The following is a 21,986-nucleotide window of genomic DNA, read 5'->3' as shown; positions in this document are numbered from 1 at the left end:
GATGCTGAAGCACTAGGCAGTGAATGAAGATGAGCTTGAGGATTATCAGAAACCTGAAGATGCTGGTTGCTGTAATTCCTTGGGAATCATGTTACCGCAGCAATTTAACAGGTAGGCAAAGTGGCGCAGAAGAAGGGGTTTCTGAGGAGATGGAGAGTGTGATATATATGCCTGCTCCTTCAATATGCAACCCAAAATACAATGTAAATGGCTAGAACAGATTCATATGATGATGTTCAACATCTGTAAATCATTCAGTAGTTTTCAACATGAGAAAACTTGACCTGTTGTGATGGCAGCAGAGCTGAACTATTTTTAGTTACATGACAACCCTTCCTTGGTCAATGAGATAATACTTGGCCATGAAGCAAGGTAATAAATCACATAATATCTACAGCTGTGCAGAGAAAGGTAATTTCATTTTGTGGAGGATTTTGATATTTTGAAATTTTGACTTTGTTCCAATTCAGAGCAATACCCAAAATTTCAAAATGCTCTGTGAAAGGGAATGGAGCCACAGAACCCAGTCCGCCTGGCAGAATTCCCTAGAACTATGGACACTGGAAGGCAGGATTCTCCAGCAGCTTGGTGGGTGAGCTAGCAGGAAACCAGGCAGAAACTCTCCATCATAACCATCTCGACAAATTATTTTGATGTGAGGTGAATCAGCAAATTCCCAGAAAACATGTTTCACTGGAATTTTTCTGACTAACTCTGATAATACAATTGGTAATCCCAACTATTGAAATTGAGACACTGTTCCTAATATTACCACAAAAACAGCTTTACTTCTCAGTGTGCAACATTACTGAACTTGTCATTATATTCTTATGAGAGTGTAGAAAGGGAGATATATAGTAATGTAAGAAAAATGTTGTTGCAAATTCGAGGTGTGTTGCAAGATTCCAATTCTTTTTTCTTTTCTAGCTCCAGGAAAGGAGAGACCTATTTAAAGAGGATCTTACCCGAATATTTGTATTCTCCAAGCTCATTCTCGTAAAGACTTTGGCTTCATAGCTGCATCCATTTCAGAATGGCAGAGAAGGCTCCACCAGGGATGAACAGGAAGTCTTCAAGGTCCACCATTTCCCTCCCACCAGAACCAGTGGAGATCATTAGGAGCAAAGCTTGCTCCAGGAGAGTTAAAATAAATGTAGGTGGGCTCAATCATGAAGTGCTATGGAGGACTTTGGACAGACTCCCAAGGACTCGATTAGGAAAGCTCAGAGACTGCAATACCCATGAATCTTTGCTGGAAGTATGTGATGACTATAACCTGAATGAGAATGAATATTTCTTTGATCGACATCCAGGGGCTTTCACCTCCATTTTGAATTTCTACAGGACAGGGAAGCTACACATGATGGAAGAAATGTGTGCTCTCTCTTTTGGCCAAGAGCTTGATTACTGGGGGATTGATGAAATATATTTAGAATCTTGCTGCCAGGCAAGGTATCATCAAAAGAAAGAACAAATGAATGAGGAATTGAGGAGAGAGGCAGAGACAATGCGCGAGAGAGAAGGGGAAGAGTTTGATAATACTTGCTGCCCAGATAAAAGGAAGAAACTCTGGGACTTGTTAGAGAAACCCAACTCATCAGTGGCTGCAAAGGTAGGGTAAACAACATGCTTAACACAAAAGCACTAGAAAATTAAAAGCATATGACCTGTGTATCTGAAATGCATCAATAACTTTCACTAAAATGTTTAATATAAAGAAAACAAGAGTACATCTTATCTTGTGAAAAAATGTTTGCTCCAAAGCCTACTGAAATCAACGGAAAGATTCCCATTGACTTCAGTCTGCTTTGGAACAGGCTGAAGTGCTATAAATATAGTTCTGAGTTGTCCTATATAAACACAAACACACATATGTAATGATATACTGCATGTATATCTAATCTTTCACCGTAAGTATGAAACATTAGTAGCTTCCTTGCTTGTAAAATCATTTTATTTGATTATAAAGAAATGTTTTCTACAACTTCAGAGTGTTAGTGTGGGTACTGTCTCCATTAGAGGCAATGTATAGGTTTTAAATGGCTGTCTCCCGATTTCTTTATTAAGGACATCTAATAAGTGGCATCAGTTTGATTGTTGGAGAGTGGTACCAGCAGCCAGCAGGTTGCTTTGTATTTGGCAAAGATCACAGCAATATTATCTGTTAAAAAGCCTTTGAAATCAAAATGAGTTCTGCATGAATAGATAGAATATGCAGCGATAAGAAATCAGATTATTTCATTAGACTATGTCCCAGTCCTGCTGGCTTTACCCAGGCAAAGTCGTTAAAAGTCATGCTATTATCAAAGAGAAGTTTACCTGTGTTAAGAAGGCAGGATTGGACTAGAAGGGCCAGATTCTGATATTTTTATTTACACTAAAGAACACTTGAGGAATCCCATTGACTTCAGTGGGACTATTCATGGCATAAGGTACTACTCAATGCCAGCAAGACCATCAAAATATGACCCTAAATTAATAGTACTTAAACTATAAACAAATGTTTAATACACAGATAACCATGTATTCCTTAACTGTGGCTATGTTTTGCCATATCACTTGTGGGTTATTAGGGTGTCAGCCCTATATTAATAACATTAAAATATGGAAGAGTTTATACAAATGTTAACTGTGGCAACATTTCCATGAATTGACTAATAATTATTTCTTAATAGTTAGACACTTTAAAATGCACAGTAATTTTTGTTTTAATTTTTCACCATGGACTGTATAATCAGATGTAGACAAGGACTCAAGGACTGAGTGTGGATAAAATTTTCTTTCAAGTGTCAAGGCATGGTATATAAAGACCTGTAACTAGAGTAAACAGCTGACAGTGAAAAATGAGGGCATTCTAAAGAATGTTTTAGAAAATAAATGCACATGGATTTTCTACTTCTGAGATACATATTCTGGGCCATATATTCTTCTCCATTAGGAAGACCAGAGGAAAGCAGATGGACATAAGCTGTGCCAAAAAGGTCTTGAGGAATCCTTGCTACACACTATGATCCAATGGCATGGTATAGCTGTCGTCAGGCTTTCTGCTGCACTTCTGTGATACAGCTGCTATGCAGTGTTCTGGATAGGGCTGGAGTCAGGGACCAGTCCCTCAATACTGCATATTTTCTTTGCAGTACTGTTAAGTAAGCACTTCGCTTAAATGATCTATGAGGCTACATAGCCATCTGTCTTGGATGGTTTAGACACAACAAATCCTGCACCTTGGCAGGGGGTTAGACTAGATGACCCGTATGGTCCCTTCTATACCTATGATTCTATGACTTTCCCCTTTTCACCAAAAATCGGAATGCTCTGGTAGAGGGGAAAGACAATGGCAGCACAATAACAGAGCCAGCACTGCTGCCAGTAGTAGGGACAGAGAGAGAGAGTCAAAGCCCCAGGGAACCACACCAGCTATACACATGATGACTGAGGCATGCTGGGTTTGGACTCATTGGCTTACCTGAGGTTTACTGGCCATGCCTTCTGCCAGAACAATGTTACACTGCTACCTCATGCTTCCCATCAGCTGGATAGTTTTGATGGGGAAAAGGCATGGATGTTTTCTTGTAGCTTCTCCTCTGTGTTTTCTCATGTCGGAGAGGAGGCTATGACCAGTAGTGCTTAATACCCATGAGTCACACGACTGCCAAAATATACTGTAAATTAGAATTCAAGAGAATAATACTGAGAAATATGGCAAAAGTGAAACCCCGATTTCTTTCTTTAGTCTATTAGAATGTCTTTTGTTCAGTTTTGATCTTGATCATTCTTTTACTTGGTGGTTAATTGTGTGTACATAGAATGTATACATAATTGTGTGTACATAGAGGGGGTGGGATTTTCATCAGAGCTCAGCATTAGCCTAACTCTGCTCCCATTGAATTCCATAGCAAAAACCCCCACTGCCTTGAGTGGGAGCAGCATTAGGCAAACACTCAGCACTTCTGAAAACCCTGAAAAAAGTGTTTATTGTCACTGTACTTTACCACTGGTTTGGCCTATTTTGAAGGGGTTGGCTTTAGGTAAAAAGCAATACTCACAGTATTAATACCCAGTCAAGGCAAGTTTTGAAAATCAAGGTGATTATTTATTGTTTTTATATAATAGGGCTCATATTTGTTTATTTTGTAACTCTTGGTTTCCCCCTCATCTGGCTGAACATAACTCACAGAACATATTATTTTGCTGCAATGAAGTTCATGTTGTGCTTGTCTGTATGCTGCTATGTGAAGCCTGTTTGCCTAATTCAAATTACCTTCTGTATGACTTATTGCCCCTTTTAAGTGATTCTTGGGTGGTAGCTTGAATTAAAGCATATTATACAGTTGAAGTTTCCTTTCAACTGTCCTCAGCTAGTCAGTACGTTATGTATGAATATTCAGTGGGCCAAAATCTGCTATCAATTACTCCCAGGCAACCTCATGGAAGTTGTTGTTGAATAATGTAAATGAGAGCAGAAATTCAGTGGGCCTCGCCTAATGGAGAGGATTCAGAGAAGATCCCCGAGAATGATGGCATATAGCGATTCACTCAAGGAGCTCAATTTATTTAGCTTAACAAAGAGAAGTTTATGGGGGTGACTTGGTTAGAGTCCATAAGTAGCTACATGATGAACAGAGAAAGGTATAACACGATCCAATGTGTGGAAGTTGAAGCTAGACAAATTCAGTCTGGAAATAAGGCATATATTTTTAACAGTGAAGGTAATTAACCACTGGAACAATTTACCAAGGGTCTTGGTAGATTCGATGTCTAGTTGGCAGCCAGTAACAAGTGGAGTGCCCCAGGGGTCGGTGCTGGGGCTAGTTTTGTTCAACATTTTCATTAATGATCTGGAGGATGGGGTGGATTGCACCCTCAGCAAGTTTGCAAATGACACTAAACTGGAGGGAGCGGTAGATACTCAGTCTGGAGGGCAGGGATAGGATACAGAGTGATTGGACCAAAAGAAATCTGATGAGGTTCAACAAGGACAAGTGCAGAGTCCTGCGCTTAGGATGGAAGAATCCCATGCACTGCTACAGACTGGGAAACAACTGGATAGGCAGCAGTTCTGCAGAAAAGGACCTGTGGCTTACAGTGGACAAGAAGCTGAATATGAGTCAACAGCATGCCCTTATTGCCAAGAAAGCTAACGGCATATTGGGCTAAATTAGCAGGAGCATTGCCAGCAGATAGAGGAAGTGATTATTCCTCTCTATTTGGCACTGGTGAGGCCACATTTGGAATACTGTGTCCAGTTTTGGGCCTGCCACTGCTGAAAAGATGTGGACAAATTGGAAACAGTCCAGTAAAGGGCAACAAAAATGATTAGGGGGCTGGAGCACTTGACTTATGAGGAGAGGCTGAGGGAACTAGGCTTGTTTAGTCTGCAGAAGAGAAGAATGAGGGGGGATCTGATAGCAGCCTTTAACAATCTGAAAGGGGGTTCCAGGGATTATGGAACTAGGCTGTTTTCAGTGGTAGTAGATGGCAGAACTAGGAGCAATGGTCTCAAGTTGCAGTAGGGGAGGTCTATGTTGGATATTAAGAAAAAGTTTTTCACTAGGAGGGTGGTGAAGCACTGGAATGGGTTACCTAGGAAGTTGGTGGAATCTCCATCCTTAGAAGTTTTTAAGGCCCAGCTTGACAAAGCCCTGGCTGGGATGATTTAGTTCAGGTTTGTCCTTTTCTGAGCAGGAGTTTGGACTAGATGACCTCCTGAGGTCCCTTTCAACCCTAATCTTTTATGATTCTATGATTCTCCATCACTGAAAATTTTTAAATCAAGATTGTCCAAGGGATGTTTTGGAATCTCCAACATTGGAGGATTTTAAGAACAGGTTAGACATGGTCTTAATATTTAGCCCTTAGTTCAGGGGACTGGACTAGATGACATATTGAGGTCCCTTCTAGTCCTACATTTCTATGATTCTATGATTCATTTCTATGATTGGATGTTTTTCTAAAAGGTCTGCGCTAGGAATTATTTTGGGGAATTTTCTGGCCTGTGTAATACAGGATGTCAGACTAAATGATCAAAATGGCTTTGGAATCTATGACTCTATGAAACATTAGCAAATGAAAAAGTAGTCTCATATAAACCACGACATAATGAAATTGGTACACATTATGTGCTTTAATACAATATGTTGTTGACTGGATACCGTATTAGGATATATGGCATGATCCTCATCTAATGTGCATATATGGTGTGCAAAATTAAAATTTCAGCTCTTTGTTTTAAAAATGTAATTACATGTTCATGCAGAAAATTATTAGTTTATCCTAAAACAAGAGGCATGAAGTTGTACTAGATAAACTCATTCCCTCTGTAGAAGAAAAACAGAAAAACGGTTGAATTTGCTGACCCGGTATTACTACAACAGCATGTTGCATTGCTATCTAGCTATGTGTTTAGGATCCAAGCCCCCAGGCTAGAGGAGACTGGACATGTGATTTAGATGACATGCTGAATTCCCAGGGAAGAGGGGCTAGTTCAACCTCTCCTACGACATTGTCTGCCAGCCAGTCTGAACACCACTGGTGTCAGCTTTGCAAAGAACAGCTTGTTTGCCTTCTGGTTCAGAGGTGAAGTTTCTCTTTGTAAGGGAAATAATGAAGGGATTTTTAGAATGGAAAATCAAAAACAACATATGGAAATATCATCATTTAGCATAAACCTAAAGCATACTGTTACTTTGCTATCTTTCAAAGAAATATGAAAAAGAATACTATACTCATTTAATCTGCAAATATCTGTATCGTCATTCAGATACTTCATTGCACCTTAGCAGTTGACATGAACAGATTGTTGTTGAATCCACACACAGAGTTGTATAAACACAAAGGATTCAATTTGGCTTTTTGGGTGTTTTTTTTTTGCCAGTTATCAAACATCATAAAATCTCTATGGGTCTGATCCAAAGCCTATGAAATTAATGGGAATCTTTACATTGAATTCAATGGGCTTTTGATCAGGCACTATGGGAGAATCACACCCATTAATTTTCCATGTCTTTGTAATGAAAGTGGATGTCCTATAAAACATTTATACAAATTCCTTTGCAAGTCATAAATTAACTGCTTGGATGCCAAGCATAGTGTTCGCTCAGTGGCCAAGCCACAGTAATGCTGCACCATTGATTTTCACAGTGCAAAGTTGAAGAATGAATAATATATGCCTGTTAAATCACAAGCAGCTGCCTAGCTGGTTGTACACAGTGCAAAGGAGAGTTATTATGCAAGAAAAGTATTATCAAACAGATATTTCTATTGGAAATGTCAGAGATATCATGAGAATGGAAGAAGATACATTTCTTTACATTTACATCTTGAGTTATCAGTCCAGACAAAATATCTTGCTTCTTTTGTCTTTATTTTAGGTCTAGTGTGTATAACACTGTAGCTCAGCCTGGTTACCCTAATAACGCTAATGCAATATCCACAACAGCTTATATTAAAGCTATTTTTGCCCCCCTGTTCTCAAGTGCTCTATTATTCCTGTGTGCTCTCTTGTCTAAGGCCTGGTCTACACTGTGTGGCTCCATTGATGCAAGGTACATCAATTATGTTAGGTAAGCAATGTAATTGATGTCGACATACCTTGCATCAAGTAGCCACACTGTCTTCACTAAGCTATGTCAACAGGAGATGCTTTCTGGTCGAAAACATAGCTTATGCTTCACATTCTGGTGGAGTACTCAAGTCAACAGGAGAAGCACTCAAGAATCAACTGAGCATGTCTTCACCAGACCCGCTCAATCGATGCAACTGCATTGATGGCTGCAGTGCTGACAGAGCCACCCTGTGTAGCCATGCCCTAATTACAGACCTAAGATGAAGAAGACAAGGAAATGAGGTTCTTCCTCTTTCTTAAAGGGATAGGCACTCTTCTATGTTAATGTTTATTCCTGTGTTTTCACAAGAGTTTGCTTACCTCAAAACATGCCATCTTGTGTTAAAAGTAGGTGTTTTAATAACAGGTTTTATTGCTGATAGTACTACTGACCTCCAATTCCCACTTAGTTAATTAGGAATTCTTTCATGTAGTGGCTACAGAATCAGCCCCAATGCCTTTATCTGAATGCACTGGTAATGTTATGTTCTTGTCCTCATTCCCAGTACCACGGCCTTTAAGACACAATACTTCCAAAAATGAAGTTATGGCAAAACAGATCCACAATTGTTTGAAAGATAAGATAGATGTCCTGGGTTATAGCATTTTACCACTAGTCAATCGTTCATTTCAATCAGGACCTTTTCCATCTTCACTTATAAGCAAATCTCATTTTCTGTGCAAACCTTTAATGGCAGCCAATAAACAAAGAGATTATATTTTATCCTTGTCATTAAAATTTAATAGCTAAAGTATTTCAATGTCTTGAAAGCTAAGTGAGTTGATTGCTTTGCCAATATATATCATATCAAAGAACACAATGGACTGGTAGTAGTTAATTGATTTTGTTTTAAAAGCTTGTGTATGCTGACTACTGAGTTGGTCATTAAAAGATTATTTACCCTGAACTTTGCACGTGAAGTATCATGTAACTAATGATTCAGCATTTTTGAATACCATAAATATCAAGAAAAAATGGGCCTACTATTTGACCTGTCCTGCTCTTGAGGAGTTTTAATACCTTGAGTTATACAAGGCTTCCTTCAGCTTGGGTGATGTTGTCCTTGGTACAATAAGCTCTTTCTGAAACACATAATTTGCTAACTGCTGATATTGGAATAACACAAATATAATGTCCTTTGAAAGAAACCTGTTCGGTATCAACAGTTAATTTTTAGTAACCCTGACACTTCGAGTATGAAAGCTATTCTAGGGTAGAGTTACAGTGAGCCAAATCCAGACAATCTATCACTGACTTCAAACAGCCACACGAGGAAATATCCCCATTCATTAAATGTGCAGTAGAAAAGGATCTTTCATATCATGAGCAATGAAAACTGATTTAATTGATTCTCCAGTCCCTGTTTTATTAGCCCACTGACAAGAAAGCCACATTTCTGCTGGACAGGAATATGTAAAGGGTTGATTGTGAATTTTATTAGAAAATATGAATATCTAGAATAAAGGGAACAGGTTCATCTGTTCTACATAGTTTGGGTTAAACTTTGACTGGTGATATTTTCCTGTACGAGGCAGAGCTTGGGGGAAGTGCCTTGGGAGCTTTTTCTCTCACCATTCAGACAGGCAGACAGGAGTTTTCTGTAATGCAGTGACGTGCATAAGGATTAGGATCTATGGCACTGTGGATTACACTGATTCACCACTTGGAGTAGTCCACATTGAAGCAGCTTATTTCATAAAGCAGGACTCCTCTTGTGCTGATTTCATAAAAGAGCAAGACACTTACTCCATACTAGCCACCTCTGTTAAGGGCAAGATTTAGCCCAATATTGTTTGCTTTGCCGCCATCCTTCTTTTCTATTTCTGACAGTTGTAATGACAAATTACATATAACCCAGCAGTGCTCTGTACCTTATAAATATGGATCACACTATTTTTTAGTTAGGATTGTGGCATTTTGTAGAATATGGCATGTTCCTCAGACAAGTCCAAGGCATATCACAAATTGGCTTTTCAGCTGTGACATGTTAGCTAAGTTCTGTCATGCCTCGCTGGAAAAAACAGAGTTCTGTGCTTTTCACTTCACTAAGAGGAAGGTCAAATGCCTGAAAACCCTGCAGTCCCCTGGCATATTTTTGTAAGCAGTTGTCATTGTGTTATGTTCTCTCATGCATGATGTTTGGAAACAGTTAAGTAACATTAAGATTTATATTAACAAATAGCACTGAATTATATGAAGGTGATATTTTAATTGAAGATTATCAATACTACATCTGTCACGGATGAAGAACTACACAGAGTAAGTGGATGAATGTATTCTACTTGTAGTTTTGGGGTTCAGAGCATAACAAATCCATATGATATCCTTGAGTATTGACCTTTGCATTTGACTCTCTGATTTGTGTGTAAGATGGGTTACAGCACAAGAGGGTACATGGCTCCAAATAACTATGCAGCTAAAGAGGTTCCTGTATGTTGCTTATTCCAGCGAGAAAATGACATTTGTCCTCAAATGCATTGGACTCACAAGTGCTTTTCTTTTTTGATGTGAATGATGCCTATGGCTGAGCCCTACTACCTTTTGGAAGCACTCACCTGTCCATAATATTTGAGGGCAGGCATGTGAGACTTGCATCATTGTTTTAAAATGCCTTTGGAAGCAAAATAGCATCCCAGAAAGAGCTACATCTGTGAGTGGAGACCACAATCTATTTCTCATATGCATTGGTAATTCTGGTAATTGTGGTCCATAAATGTGAAAATCACATGGGACGATTCTCAGCTGGTGTAAATCAGTGTGATTCTACTGAAAACCAGTTGTACACAATAAGCAGGAATCATTTTAGGGACTGGCAGAGGTCCTGATTATAGATAGTCCACATGTGCTTAGGGACCCTACCAGACAAACTTATTTGTCAGAATAATACTTTTGGCAAAGAAGCTTTTGTTTATATTCACACCAATGCAGTATTATGTATCTATCAGAGGCCTAGCAAAGTTGCATATAAATACTGAGAACATAGGGGGAAAAGAGTAGACGGCCATGTCAGTGGGTTACTTTGGGGACATACTGCTCCAAATCCTGTTTGATTTCTTGTCAAATTTCAGCTACTTATTATTGACAATCATCATATTTATATTTTATTGGTATATTTTATTCCAAAGTTTAGAGATGGGCCTGAACCAGAAAACTGGATCTGAATACCCCAAGATTGAAGGAAGTTTGGATCGGAATTATGGGGTGGCCCTTGCTTCCCTGTTGTTATGTTTGGGCTGATCTGAATCCAAACTTTGTGGCTCAGGTTCATGTGTAATGCATAGTGCTTGTCAAAGGGCACATTTTGCACTCCACTAGACTCACACCTGAAACCTCCCACTCCACTCGACTAATACTAAAACATGCTTGGTTTACCTAACAGATTTTCTGCTCTATCCTCTAAGTAAATTAACTAACAGTCCAATAGCTGCAAAGTTATTCACAGAATGGCTCTTAGAAATCAGTTTTTCCCCAAGGTGGCAGTGAATTTCACTGCAGGACACTGGAGGATGTTGTCACCTAAGCTTCACTCATAAGTTTTCACTCATCTTTCATTGAGTCCCTCCTGATGCAACCACAAGGGTTGGATACTGCTTAAAATAGCTTAGGTATAGCACATGCCAGAACTATCCCAAGGGCAGCCAAGTAATAGTAATACAGCTCCGGATATCGTCAGTCACTTGCAGGATGCCCCCTGGATGAGAGGGGTGGTGACATTCCTTGCATTGTACAGTGCTCAATTCAACTTTACTTTGCTTATTGTAATATCATCCCAGGTGAAATTTTTAGATAACTCCTGGGACAATCCCAAATCTAAATGAATCGCTTCTTATCAAAGTTCTTTAAATCAATGAAGATGTTTACATGGCAACAGAATGAGACATCAAAGGAAGTTTTGTTCTTAATTTATGTTTCAAAGGCTTGATCTCATTTTCAGATATCTTCATTCCAGAGCATAGTAATCTCCACATTCTGTGTGTTTAATAATGGAAATTCTTAGGGTGCTAAAGCTGCTCTGGTTTTGTGAAATATATGGTTTTGCTGGAGTACAATGATTCTTTGCTTACAATGTCTATATTTAAGAGACGAAGTCTGTAGTTAGTCAGCAGATTAGAACTGTGTACTAAAGAGAACAGAAGTAGATGAGCATATAGTACTTGCCATAGACTTGTTTTCAGGAACAACAGTGATCTCATTTTCTATTTCTACTTCTAGCATTTCCACAAGTGTGTAAAGTCCTAGCAGCAATTATATGCAATGGCATCACTTGCCATTTTGCTTGCTCTATTTTAAACTCTTCAAATATAAATTCCTTCTCTTCTTGCCATTTTCAAGCATCTATTTTGCTCAGCAGCTCTATCTTTTAACAATTTTTATCTCATGCTTTAAGCCTCTCTGGATTTTTTTACAATGCATTATGCAACTGTGAATCTGTTATTATGTTATTTTATAGTGTTATTGTATTCAGCTGCTAATAAGAGCACCTCAGTGAGTGTTTTAAGGAATAACTCAGTAGAGATACGAAAAGGCTTGAGGCCAAGCAGTTCTGCTGGATGAAGGAACTTGATTAGAGCTTAGTCAATTTAGATGAGTTACTTTGAAAATTCAAACCTGCAAGCCTCCTCTTTAAAAGGAGAAGAATACTTCTTCAGAGGGATTCACTTTAGCAAATGATGAAAGAGGGTTTTTATTAAGAGCAGGATGTAGGGTTATATGGTATGGTCAATACTGCCCGTGTGCTGTATAAAAAATACTTAAAAATCTAAGACAAATCCTGATTCATTCTTGACAAGAAATAGTGCGAAAGGTCAGTACATTTCTATTGTTTATGTCCCCAAAGGCTAATGTTACAACATCTGGAATAAAGTTAAACAAAGCTAACTGATCAGAATGCATGTGAGAGTTCATCAACACTGGCCGCAGAGAGTTGAAGGGTAAAGGATATAGCCTTTTCTGGATCTTTAAGTTCATTTTCCTTTTAAAAAAATGGTTTCAAAGAAAAATACCTGCATTGGCCTATATTGAGGTGGTATGGAGACTGTTTTGAATGCTTTCATTCTAACAGTATATGTATTAACTTCTTGGTGAATATGGTCTTGTGGCTAAGGCATAGGACTAGAAGGAATAGATCTGGGATATAGTTATAGCTGCTCAGAAAATGGGTTTTTTTCCCTAAAGAAAATGTTGACTTTTAGATGAAAAATCAAAAACCAAACTAATTCAGATAGAAAATGCTACTGTAGGTCTCATGGAAGTTGTAGTTTGGGTGTCTCATGCTCTCATTCTTCTCTATAGGCTGAACTCCCTAGTAGAACTATATCTTCATTGATGAAACATGGTCTCCCCTCTTGATAAGAGGAAGCAGTGCATTATGGGAGCTTATTGAAAAATTTGAGGACATGAGTTTTCAAATGCTCAGTTTTTCAGCAAAAGAAATGAAATTTTCCATGGAAAGGAAACACTTTTCTTGAAGATGTTCATTCCGTCAAACAAAACAAACAAACAAAAAAACCCCCCCAAAAAACAGTTTCAATGGAAAATTTTTATCAGAATTAGTTCTAGCCCTGTGTGTGATCTTGCTCAAATCACTTAAATTCTGTGTTTCAGTTCTGCCACTAGGAGTAGTAACACTGCCCTAACAGGAATGTTGAGGGCTTAATTTGTTAATATGTATAATATTTCTAAGTGTTTTTAGTTCCTCAAAGTATATATTGGTCAATATTCACTTGGTCAGAATTTACCTCACAAGTCACTCAGTTTTTATATTTACCTCAACAGAAGTCAATGGCTGCTTACTGAACTGTGAATTTTATTATGCTCAGTTACATTGTACTGTATAGTGCAGAAGTGGATACACATGTTTTTGACACTATACTACATGCAGACCATTAACCCAAAGCACTTTGTAGTTGCTGCAATCATGAGATGCTGAATAATTTCCATCTGGTTCTTACATGGCTGAATCTAGTAAAAATGAACAAAATCTGTTTGTCCTGTGTTATTTTGTACGTGTAGATTTTGATGAAAGAAACGTTCAAGAGAAATATTCTTTTGATTAGATTAACTGGCACAGATGAGAGATTTCAAACCAAGAGGAATTTTTTAGATAAACTTACTATAAACTGCATAGAAGGGGTTCAGAATGGAAAGGGCTCCACTATATTAACTATAGCATTGATATTGTGACATTACAATTCATATTATAATGTTACATCACTGATAATAATGACAACTGTGTGGAAGATAAACTGCCTTAAATCTCTCTCTCCTTTTTGCTTACTAACAAATCCATCCCTTTGAAGAGATAGCTAGTCTGGATTTTTTCTTTCCTCTGAGGCTGATTTTGTCATTATTTTACAATCAACATTTTGTTTCTAGAGTTTGGAACTGAAAACATAAAATTGCACGGTGCTCCTGATAATGTATCTGGTACATACCTTTGGCAATATTGGAGTCATATTAAATGTAACGTTAGCATTTATAATAAATGTAACCCCAGCATCATCACAAGCATCTAATTCTTTGTTAACTTGTTTAAAAAAAATCCTGGATGCCTGAAGAGACAGCTCTTGTGACAAAGGAATGGTTAACAAAACACAATCACTGCTAAAAAAATTTTGCTGCCAGTCTTTTATAGAGGCATTCTCCCGAGGGCTTCTCTAGAAAGGGATTGTGCATCTGTAAACTGCACTGTTCAGGCATAAATGTCTTCTGAGTGTTCAATGAAGCTGAAAGGCAATATGCAAGCTGAAGGAGATTCCACATCAGTCACTGCAAGCAGGAGGCAGAGCAACAATTCTCTCTGCTGCTTTTTCCCCCTCCCTTCTTTTTAGGAAAGATAGGAATTAAATCCATGGACTCAGTACCTCTGCACATGTTCTAATTATGTAAAAATCTGATGTTATACATCAGAAACTAGGTTGGAACAATCAAAGCAAAGTATTCTTTTAAGGGGAAAAATTCTTCCGAGATATAAGCTAACTATAGCTTCTTGGGAATCCCTGTCACAGTCAATTTGCATACAGCAATCTACATATTAATGACTTCTCATTTAGTGGCATTTATTGATTAAAGATGCATAGCAGGAAAAAAAGGGAAGGAGGGGAAGAACTGCTTTTCTTTGAAGGCAAATACATTTACTGGCACAAAAACCATTAAAGCTACACTGAAGGGCCTGACTAAAGCCCGGGAAAGTAAGGATATTTTTAGCACAGGCTTCCTCTTCAGCCCTTATTGTCCCTGTTGTGCCTATATATATGGGGTGTGATGTTCCTTTCCCTATTGTATATACACAGCTGCGAAAACCACAGCTCTGTGTTTCTCTGTTTTCTGAAGGTCTAAGGGGAAATACATTTTTTCTTTTTTAAAATTGTTGTTGTTCTTTCTCCAGGCTGAGACCTTGTGTGGCAAAGTCCAATCCACAGGGGATTTTGAATTAAGCCTCCCATGGGGGTTATAACAGGAATGTTGACAGACCTTTAACTAAAGCGGGCATCGCTATAAATTTGATTCAGTGCATGAGAAAAATGTTACATTTTTCAGTGGATGAAAAAGCCTGATACATTTTTATACAATGATGTCAAATGCTTTTGTATTCCGTGTTTGGTGAGTTGTTACAGATAAGGTAGATTTCCTGGGCTTAAGGGTGCTATTTTGGAACACGATTTATGTAAAAGCAGATTTACAGTACTGTAAAAAATGGAACTGAGTTAATGGATAAAAAAGAAAAGTAAAATAAAGGGCCAGACTGTGTCTGCACAGGGGTGTTCTGCCCTCCCCCAAAACACGTAGTAGTGGACACACTCAATGGTGCCCACTGGGAATGCCAAAAGGTACTGTGCCTTGCATACAGAGGCTGACCACAGTTTCAATCCTTGCACTTCCCTAAGCATAAGGAATCAAGTATCCTTGTGGGCTGACTCTGCTAGTAGTGCCATTCCCTCTGAAAGGTGTAAGAAGCAGATAGAGTTTGGGGCCAGCCCTCTCCTACCACCCGGTATTGCTGACTTTCCTCACAGGGAACAGCATGCTGCACCTTCTCAAGATGTGCAGCTGCAGATGTGTTCCTGCTATGTACCTGGGAGCGTTCTCTGGGGCAATTCAGTTGCAGTCCACTCTGGACACTGGCCAGTGTCTGAAAGTCCAATCTGAATTGCCCTACACCAAAGACATTTTAAACTAGATCTGCAGACATATTACAGGTCGGTTGGGATAGCATGAGTTATGTTTGAGTGTAGAACCCATTTTTTCATCCTGTACCAAAAAACCTAATCCTGCCAACACTGAATTTAGCTGAGGACCTGGCACTGTTTCATATAATAGGGGTTTCAGAAAAATGGAATGGACAGTCAAGGTTAGTGAGCCAGCAGGGGTGGAGCCAAAGAAGAGACCAAAGAAAAGGGAGGAGACAAGAGTGGGAAAGTAACTGGATGTCTTAGTATGCTGAAGTCCTGACATGACATTGGGGATTTAGCAAATAAAGCCTGTTGGTGGCTATATTGTCCAGCTCTCTTTCTAGGCTCCCCTACCTCCTCGCTGCTGAGAGGACTGACCTTGGAGGTGGAAGCCAAGAGCCTTGAGTAGTTTCTCCATCTCCTGGATGCTTGGGGATGTCAGTTCTGCAGACTTTCTCCCACAAGTCCTTCAGTTAATCAAAGTTGTGTTTTTGGAACTAAAACATGCCACATCTCCTTTGACAAGGAAAGCAAGAGTCCCATTGCTTTTCCTAAACAGAGTTGGAATGACAGAGCTCCAGCACACTTTCCAGAAAGTTACAAGATCAAACATACCACTATCACTATCATTTATTGTTGCAATCAAATAAAATGCTAGATGTATAATATCCACGGTGTCATGAACTGCCCAGAAACAGAGGTATTTTTCAATATGATCTGTGAATGCTATGGATTTGGGATATTACAGCAGTAGCCACATTCTTATGCTGCATGGAAGTGGAAAGAAATGTAATTTCTAACATGAGTTGCTTCTTTTAGCTGTTGAGAAGGAAATGCCATTGGCCATGTTTTCCATTGTTTCCTCAGTTGCAACATCATAATCACGTATGTACCTGTGTCATCAATACTTCTGATCCATAAACCTGTTTAATTCCAAATCGGAATCCTGTCATGTTCTGTTCAGAATCTCACAGGTTCCAGATCACGTCTATTTCTTTGTTTGTTATTAAAGATTGGGGATTTTTGTCTGTGTTTGTTTACTCCTCTGTGTCTCCAAGGATCTCATTTATAAGACTGTATCCAATATAGAACGACCTTACTTTGGTCCCAATTATATTAAAGCCCTCATAATACCTTGGTTATAACTAAGGCCCTTATACTAATGAAAGTACAGTACTTTCAAACATTGTATTCACTCTCTCTCTCTCTTGTTCCCCCCCTTGAAGTAGATTCAGAACGCACAGTGGAAAGAAATAGGCAAATTGTTCACAAACCATTCTGATCTAGTTTGTAAATTAGTACAATGGGTACTAATCCAGGTACACTGCAAAGTTAGTGGTTAGGTTACTTTTCAAGGTAAACCACAATGCACTGAATAGCTCAAATCTTTCTACCAAGTGTTTTGGGATTTACAAAGTATAACTAGGCTATGGTAATTACCCAGCAGTTATTTAACCTTAAAAGAATCAATTCAAGGTTACATTTAGCAATGTATACTTTGCAAGTATTGTGTGCCACAAATGAAAACCCTCTATTGCTTTGCTAATCTGTTGAATTTTCTTGAAAACAAAACACACAGTTCACAGGGGAAGAGTAAGTACTACTAAATTCCTTCTTGTAAAAATGGTTCTTCCTCCACCTAATCCTACATTGCTATTAACAGTAGCTTTAAATGAAGGCTGCCACGAACAAAACATGCTTTTGAGTGAAAAGGGAAAACTCATTGTGTCACATGAATGACCTTTAAAATTCAGAACACTTTAAATAATGAATATATCTACTAAATCATCAGCAGATTTTTGGTTCAAGTTGCAATGAGTACTGAGTTTAAATGGAAGGTGGTAGTTGATTAGGGTCTGATGTGACAGTTCTCCGATATGCCATCATTTTACTTCTGGCAAAGGGTAGCAGGAGAGTGACAGCTATTTAATAACAATGAGAAAGGGCTCATATATAATCTACTTCTGAGTGAGCTTACTCCTGTGAATTCTTTAACAATGTTTCCCTAGACTTTATAACACAGATATTCAGAATAAGAGGGAAACAATTGTACACATATGTTTGCTCTAATCCGAGTTATGTGCATAAATACCCAATTTGCATACACACATCAGGTATTTGCACATGGTCAGGTAGGTACCTATTAGGCCATGTACACATGCAGATGCCTGATTTGCATGTATATGAGAGGGAATTTGCACCATACCTCTCAATGTGACAAAGCCCAAATGAGGGACACAAATAAATTATCCATGCAAGAAACTTACAATGATTTGAGGATCTCTTCCTTTAGCGAAATAACTCCCTCTGTAATTTTACTGTCATGATTCTTTATTTTTCATTTAAATGATTTTCAACATGACAAGACACCAGATTTTTTTAGCATTATTTTGGATCTGAAATGAGGGATTTGGACAGGGTCACCTGATCCTAATATACATTATTATAGTATTTGACCCCCTCACAATCTTTAACTAATTTACGCTTATAGCACCACTGTGAAGTAGTACTATTATCCCCATTTTTCAGGTGGGGAAGCGAGGCACACAGAGACTAAGTTGCTTGCCCAAAGTCACACAAGGAGTCTGTAGCAGAACAGGTAATTGACCCCAGCTCTCCTGAGTCCTAACCTAACCCCCTAAGCACTAGACTATCCTTCCTATTTGAGCAAACAGGGGCCTACATATTTCACACATAATCTGGACATAGTTTATCCTCACTGCCCTTAGCCAATTAAATTATGTTTCCATTTATAATTTTGGCAGAAATGTTTCAAAGATACCTAAGAGATTTGGACACCAGGTTCCAATTGATTTTAATGAGAATTGAGCATCCAAATCCCATAGGTAGTTTTGGAAATCGCAGACTTTGTATATTTTGGGTTATGGAGTTTAAGGTCAGAAGGGATCACCAGCTCATCTAGTCTGACCACCTCTGTACCACAGGCCACCAACACCACCCAGCACCCACACACTAAACCCAACAACCATGTATGGGCGGGTGTTAGGGGGGAGGGGTGCACATGCGTGCATGTGTCTTGGCCACATAGTTTACTGACCGCATTTGTCCAGCCCAAGGTTATTGTTTAAAAGAAAATGCTATAGATTACACTATACTTGCTTAATTTAGTTGCTGTCCATTATAGTAACCATTTTGCCTCGATCAAATTCCTTCAGTAATATATTATTAGGAAAGTGAGTGAAAATTTTATTAAAAAAACATTTGGAGGTAAAAAGAAGGAAAGCCAGAAATGGAGATTAAATATTAAAGCTGTCTACAGATAGGTCTGCATTTTATTTTTAAAATATTTTACTCATAGTCATGGACTCTTAGTTCCTTCCTGCTCTTTTCACTGGAAAACTCCTTTTGTTCAGTAAAACTATTATTAAATAACTTCTCTGAGAGCCTGCTGCCTGAGTACTCTTTGAATGTAGTTTAGGCAAGTTGAAAGAGTTGATATTCCGTGCGGCCAACTTCCCTTAGTTTCAGAAGCACAGTACGTCCCATAATAATTTGAACAGTTCTGAATCAGTTGACTCATGAAAGCACAGACTTATGCAGCCAAAAATGGATCAAAACTTTCAGGTCATCAGATGGAGTTGAATGATCCCTAAACTGGAGGGTTTATATTACATTGGCAAGAATTGCAATGAAAGCATCTCTGCAGGAATGAATTCCCCTGGAGTTGATGAGGAGTACGAGGTCGAATATGAGAGACAGATAAGTCTCTGGGTGCTCTGGCAGCAAATGAGAGGAAGGTAATAGGAGACAAATTATTAGTGCGTGACAGAGTTCTACTCCAACTGAGACTACAGGGGAAAGGTTAGGTTCCTATAGCAGGATGAAAAATGCAGTTGAGAAGATTGTGTTTGTGTGGTAGCAGTTAGTCAAGAGGCCTGAGTTCCAATCCTCATTCTGCTACTGGCTTTATGTATGGCCTTTGGCAAGCTATTTAACTAACACCTTTGTGCCTCATTTTCCCCATCAGTAACATTGGGCTAATAATATTTACCATACAAGAGCATTATAGGGCTAATTATTTACTGTTGGTAAAGTGCTTTGAACGTGGAAGTGCAAAGTATTAGGGTTATTAATTACAGAAGCATCAGTAAAATAATAAATTTATCTAATGAAAAGATAAAGAATATGTGTTTAAGGGAAAAAATTGGAGAGTATGTGGATCTGTATGGCCTCACAAAAAGCAGAGGTTATGCTAGGGGTCCCGATCCAGCAAAGCACTTAAGCATGTAGACACAAGAATAGTCCCATGGAAGTATTAAAATAAAACATATGCTTCAGTTCTTTTCTGGTTGGAGTCAGGAAACTGTAGTTAATTTTCATGAATGCTGTGTTGTAGCTATGGCCCCCCATCAAATACCCCGACAGAACCTGCTTCAATACAGAAACAAAATCCCCTTTGACTGCAAACTCCTACTTGTCACCTACCACCCCACACTGGATCCCATATGGGGTATCATCAAACAACTACAACCCATATTTGATGGGGACTCCCTCCTGAAAGAAATCTTTCCCAAACCCCCTCTTCTGGCCTTCAAACAACCCCCCAACTTCGCCAAGCTCATCATCAGAAGCAAGCTCCCCACAGACTATGACATACCAATTCAAAGTGGCACCAGACCCTTCCGGAACAACAGATGCAAAATCTGCAGGCATATCTCCACTGCTACAATAATCAACAAACCTCACAACACACCTTTCAAGATCCATGGATCCTACACATGCTTGTCACAACATATGGTGTACCTCATCCAGTGTGCCAAATGCTTCAACAACACTATGTGGGTGAAACCAGACAATCACTATGCTGTTGAATGAACTCAAAAAGGAAAATGATGAAAGACAATAACAGCATATCACCTGAGGGTGAACACTTTTCACAAAGAAATCACTATATAACTGTCCAATACAGTCCTTATCCTCAAAGGAAACCTGCACAACACTTTCAAAAGATGAGTCTGAGACCTTAAATTCATAATTTTGCTAGATACTAAAAATCATGGATCAAAGAAAGACACTGGAGTTAGGCCTTATTACAACAATCTGTAACCCGTTAACCCCTTTTTTTGTACTATGAGTACAGGAGTGCTAAAGGGCCACTTCACCTTGAGTGGCTCCTTAGAATATATGCTAACTACTTATGCTCAGCTATCTGTTCGAGCTTGTATTTAGCTGTGACACAGAGTACCTTCCCAGACCAGAGGAAGAGCTTTGTGTAGCTCAAAAGCTTGTTTTTGTCACCAACAGAAGTTGGTCCAATAAAAAAATATTACTTCACCCCCCTTGTCTCTCTAATAATTTTCATGGATTTTTAAGGCCGGAAGGGACCATTACAATATCTAGTCCAGTGGTTCTTAACCTTTCCAAACTACTGTACCCCTGAAGCCTGAGTCCCTCCCCCACGGGGCTGAGGCATGTAACTTAGTTTCATGGCACCCCTGTGGCTCCAGGCAATTGCCTTTCTTGCCACCCCCAATACCAGCTCTGCACTTGCGACCCCTCTAAAACCCCAGGTTAAGAAACACTGATCTAGTCTGACCTACTGTATATCACAGGCCAGAGAATTTCACACAGTTCCCCCTGTATAATGTCCAGTAACTTGTGTTTGACTAAAGCATATAGTCCAGAAAGGCATCTAGTTTCCCTGTGATGGTGGAGCCTGCTCCCCCAATGCACACAGTCTACTCCACAGGCTGGTATGAAGGGGGACAGAGCCATGGCCCTGCTTCCACCCTCTCACTCCTGGGCAATCCCTGAGCTCCCTCAGGTGCAGAAGCAGCAACTGTAATAGGCCCTTGCCTGGGCTGAACAATATGTCAGGAGGCTCCTTGAATTCTGCTTTCCTGAGGACCAGGATTTATCCTTACAGGCTGTTGTGAGCTGGATGTTTTAAGTGCCAGATTTGACAATGATGTAAGAATTTCCACAATGAAGGAGTCCCCCGGTTGCATTCTAGGCACTTTACTCGACACAAAATATACCAGTAATATTTAGGTGTCACTGCCTGTTGGTGCCTGTATGTCAAAGAATAAAGGAACTCCCACAGAAGTTGCTAGTCTGAAGCTTCATCAAATATTTCCAGCTGCTCTTTCTGTAAATTATGGTTCCAAGTGAAAATTAAGGAATTGTTATTGTCACAACTATCCACCAGAAAGACCCAAACCCCTCAATGCTAACAGCTTCTCTGTCAGAG

General features: G+C 39.1%; 1 protein-coding gene across 1 annotated transcript in view; it reads left to right on the top strand.

The window, feature by feature from the left end:
• Nucleotides 1–1,033: 1,033 nt before the first annotated feature.
• The window catches only part of KCNB2 (potassium voltage-gated channel subfamily B member 2), a 240,435-nt gene continuing 219,482 nt past the window's right edge, over nucleotides 1,034–21,986 (top strand). Inside the window, exon 1 of the mRNA XM_067553840.1 lies at nucleotides 1,034–1,612. Within this exon, the coding sequence (XP_067409941.1) occupies nucleotides 1,034–1,612 (579 nt within the window). The remainder of the gene's footprint in view (nucleotides 1,613–21,986) is intronic.

The sequence above is a fragment of the Emydura macquarii genome, unplaced genomic scaffold (assembly GCF_026122565.2).
Source record: "Emydura macquarii macquarii isolate MOO-44397 ecotype Brisbane River unplaced genomic scaffold, CSIRO-AGI_Emac_v2 contig_1477, whole genome shotgun sequence".
In the NCBI taxonomy this organism is placed as follows: Eukaryota; Metazoa; Chordata; order Testudines; family Chelidae; genus Emydura; species Emydura macquarii.
This window is presented reverse-complemented; position numbering and strand designations above follow the sequence as displayed.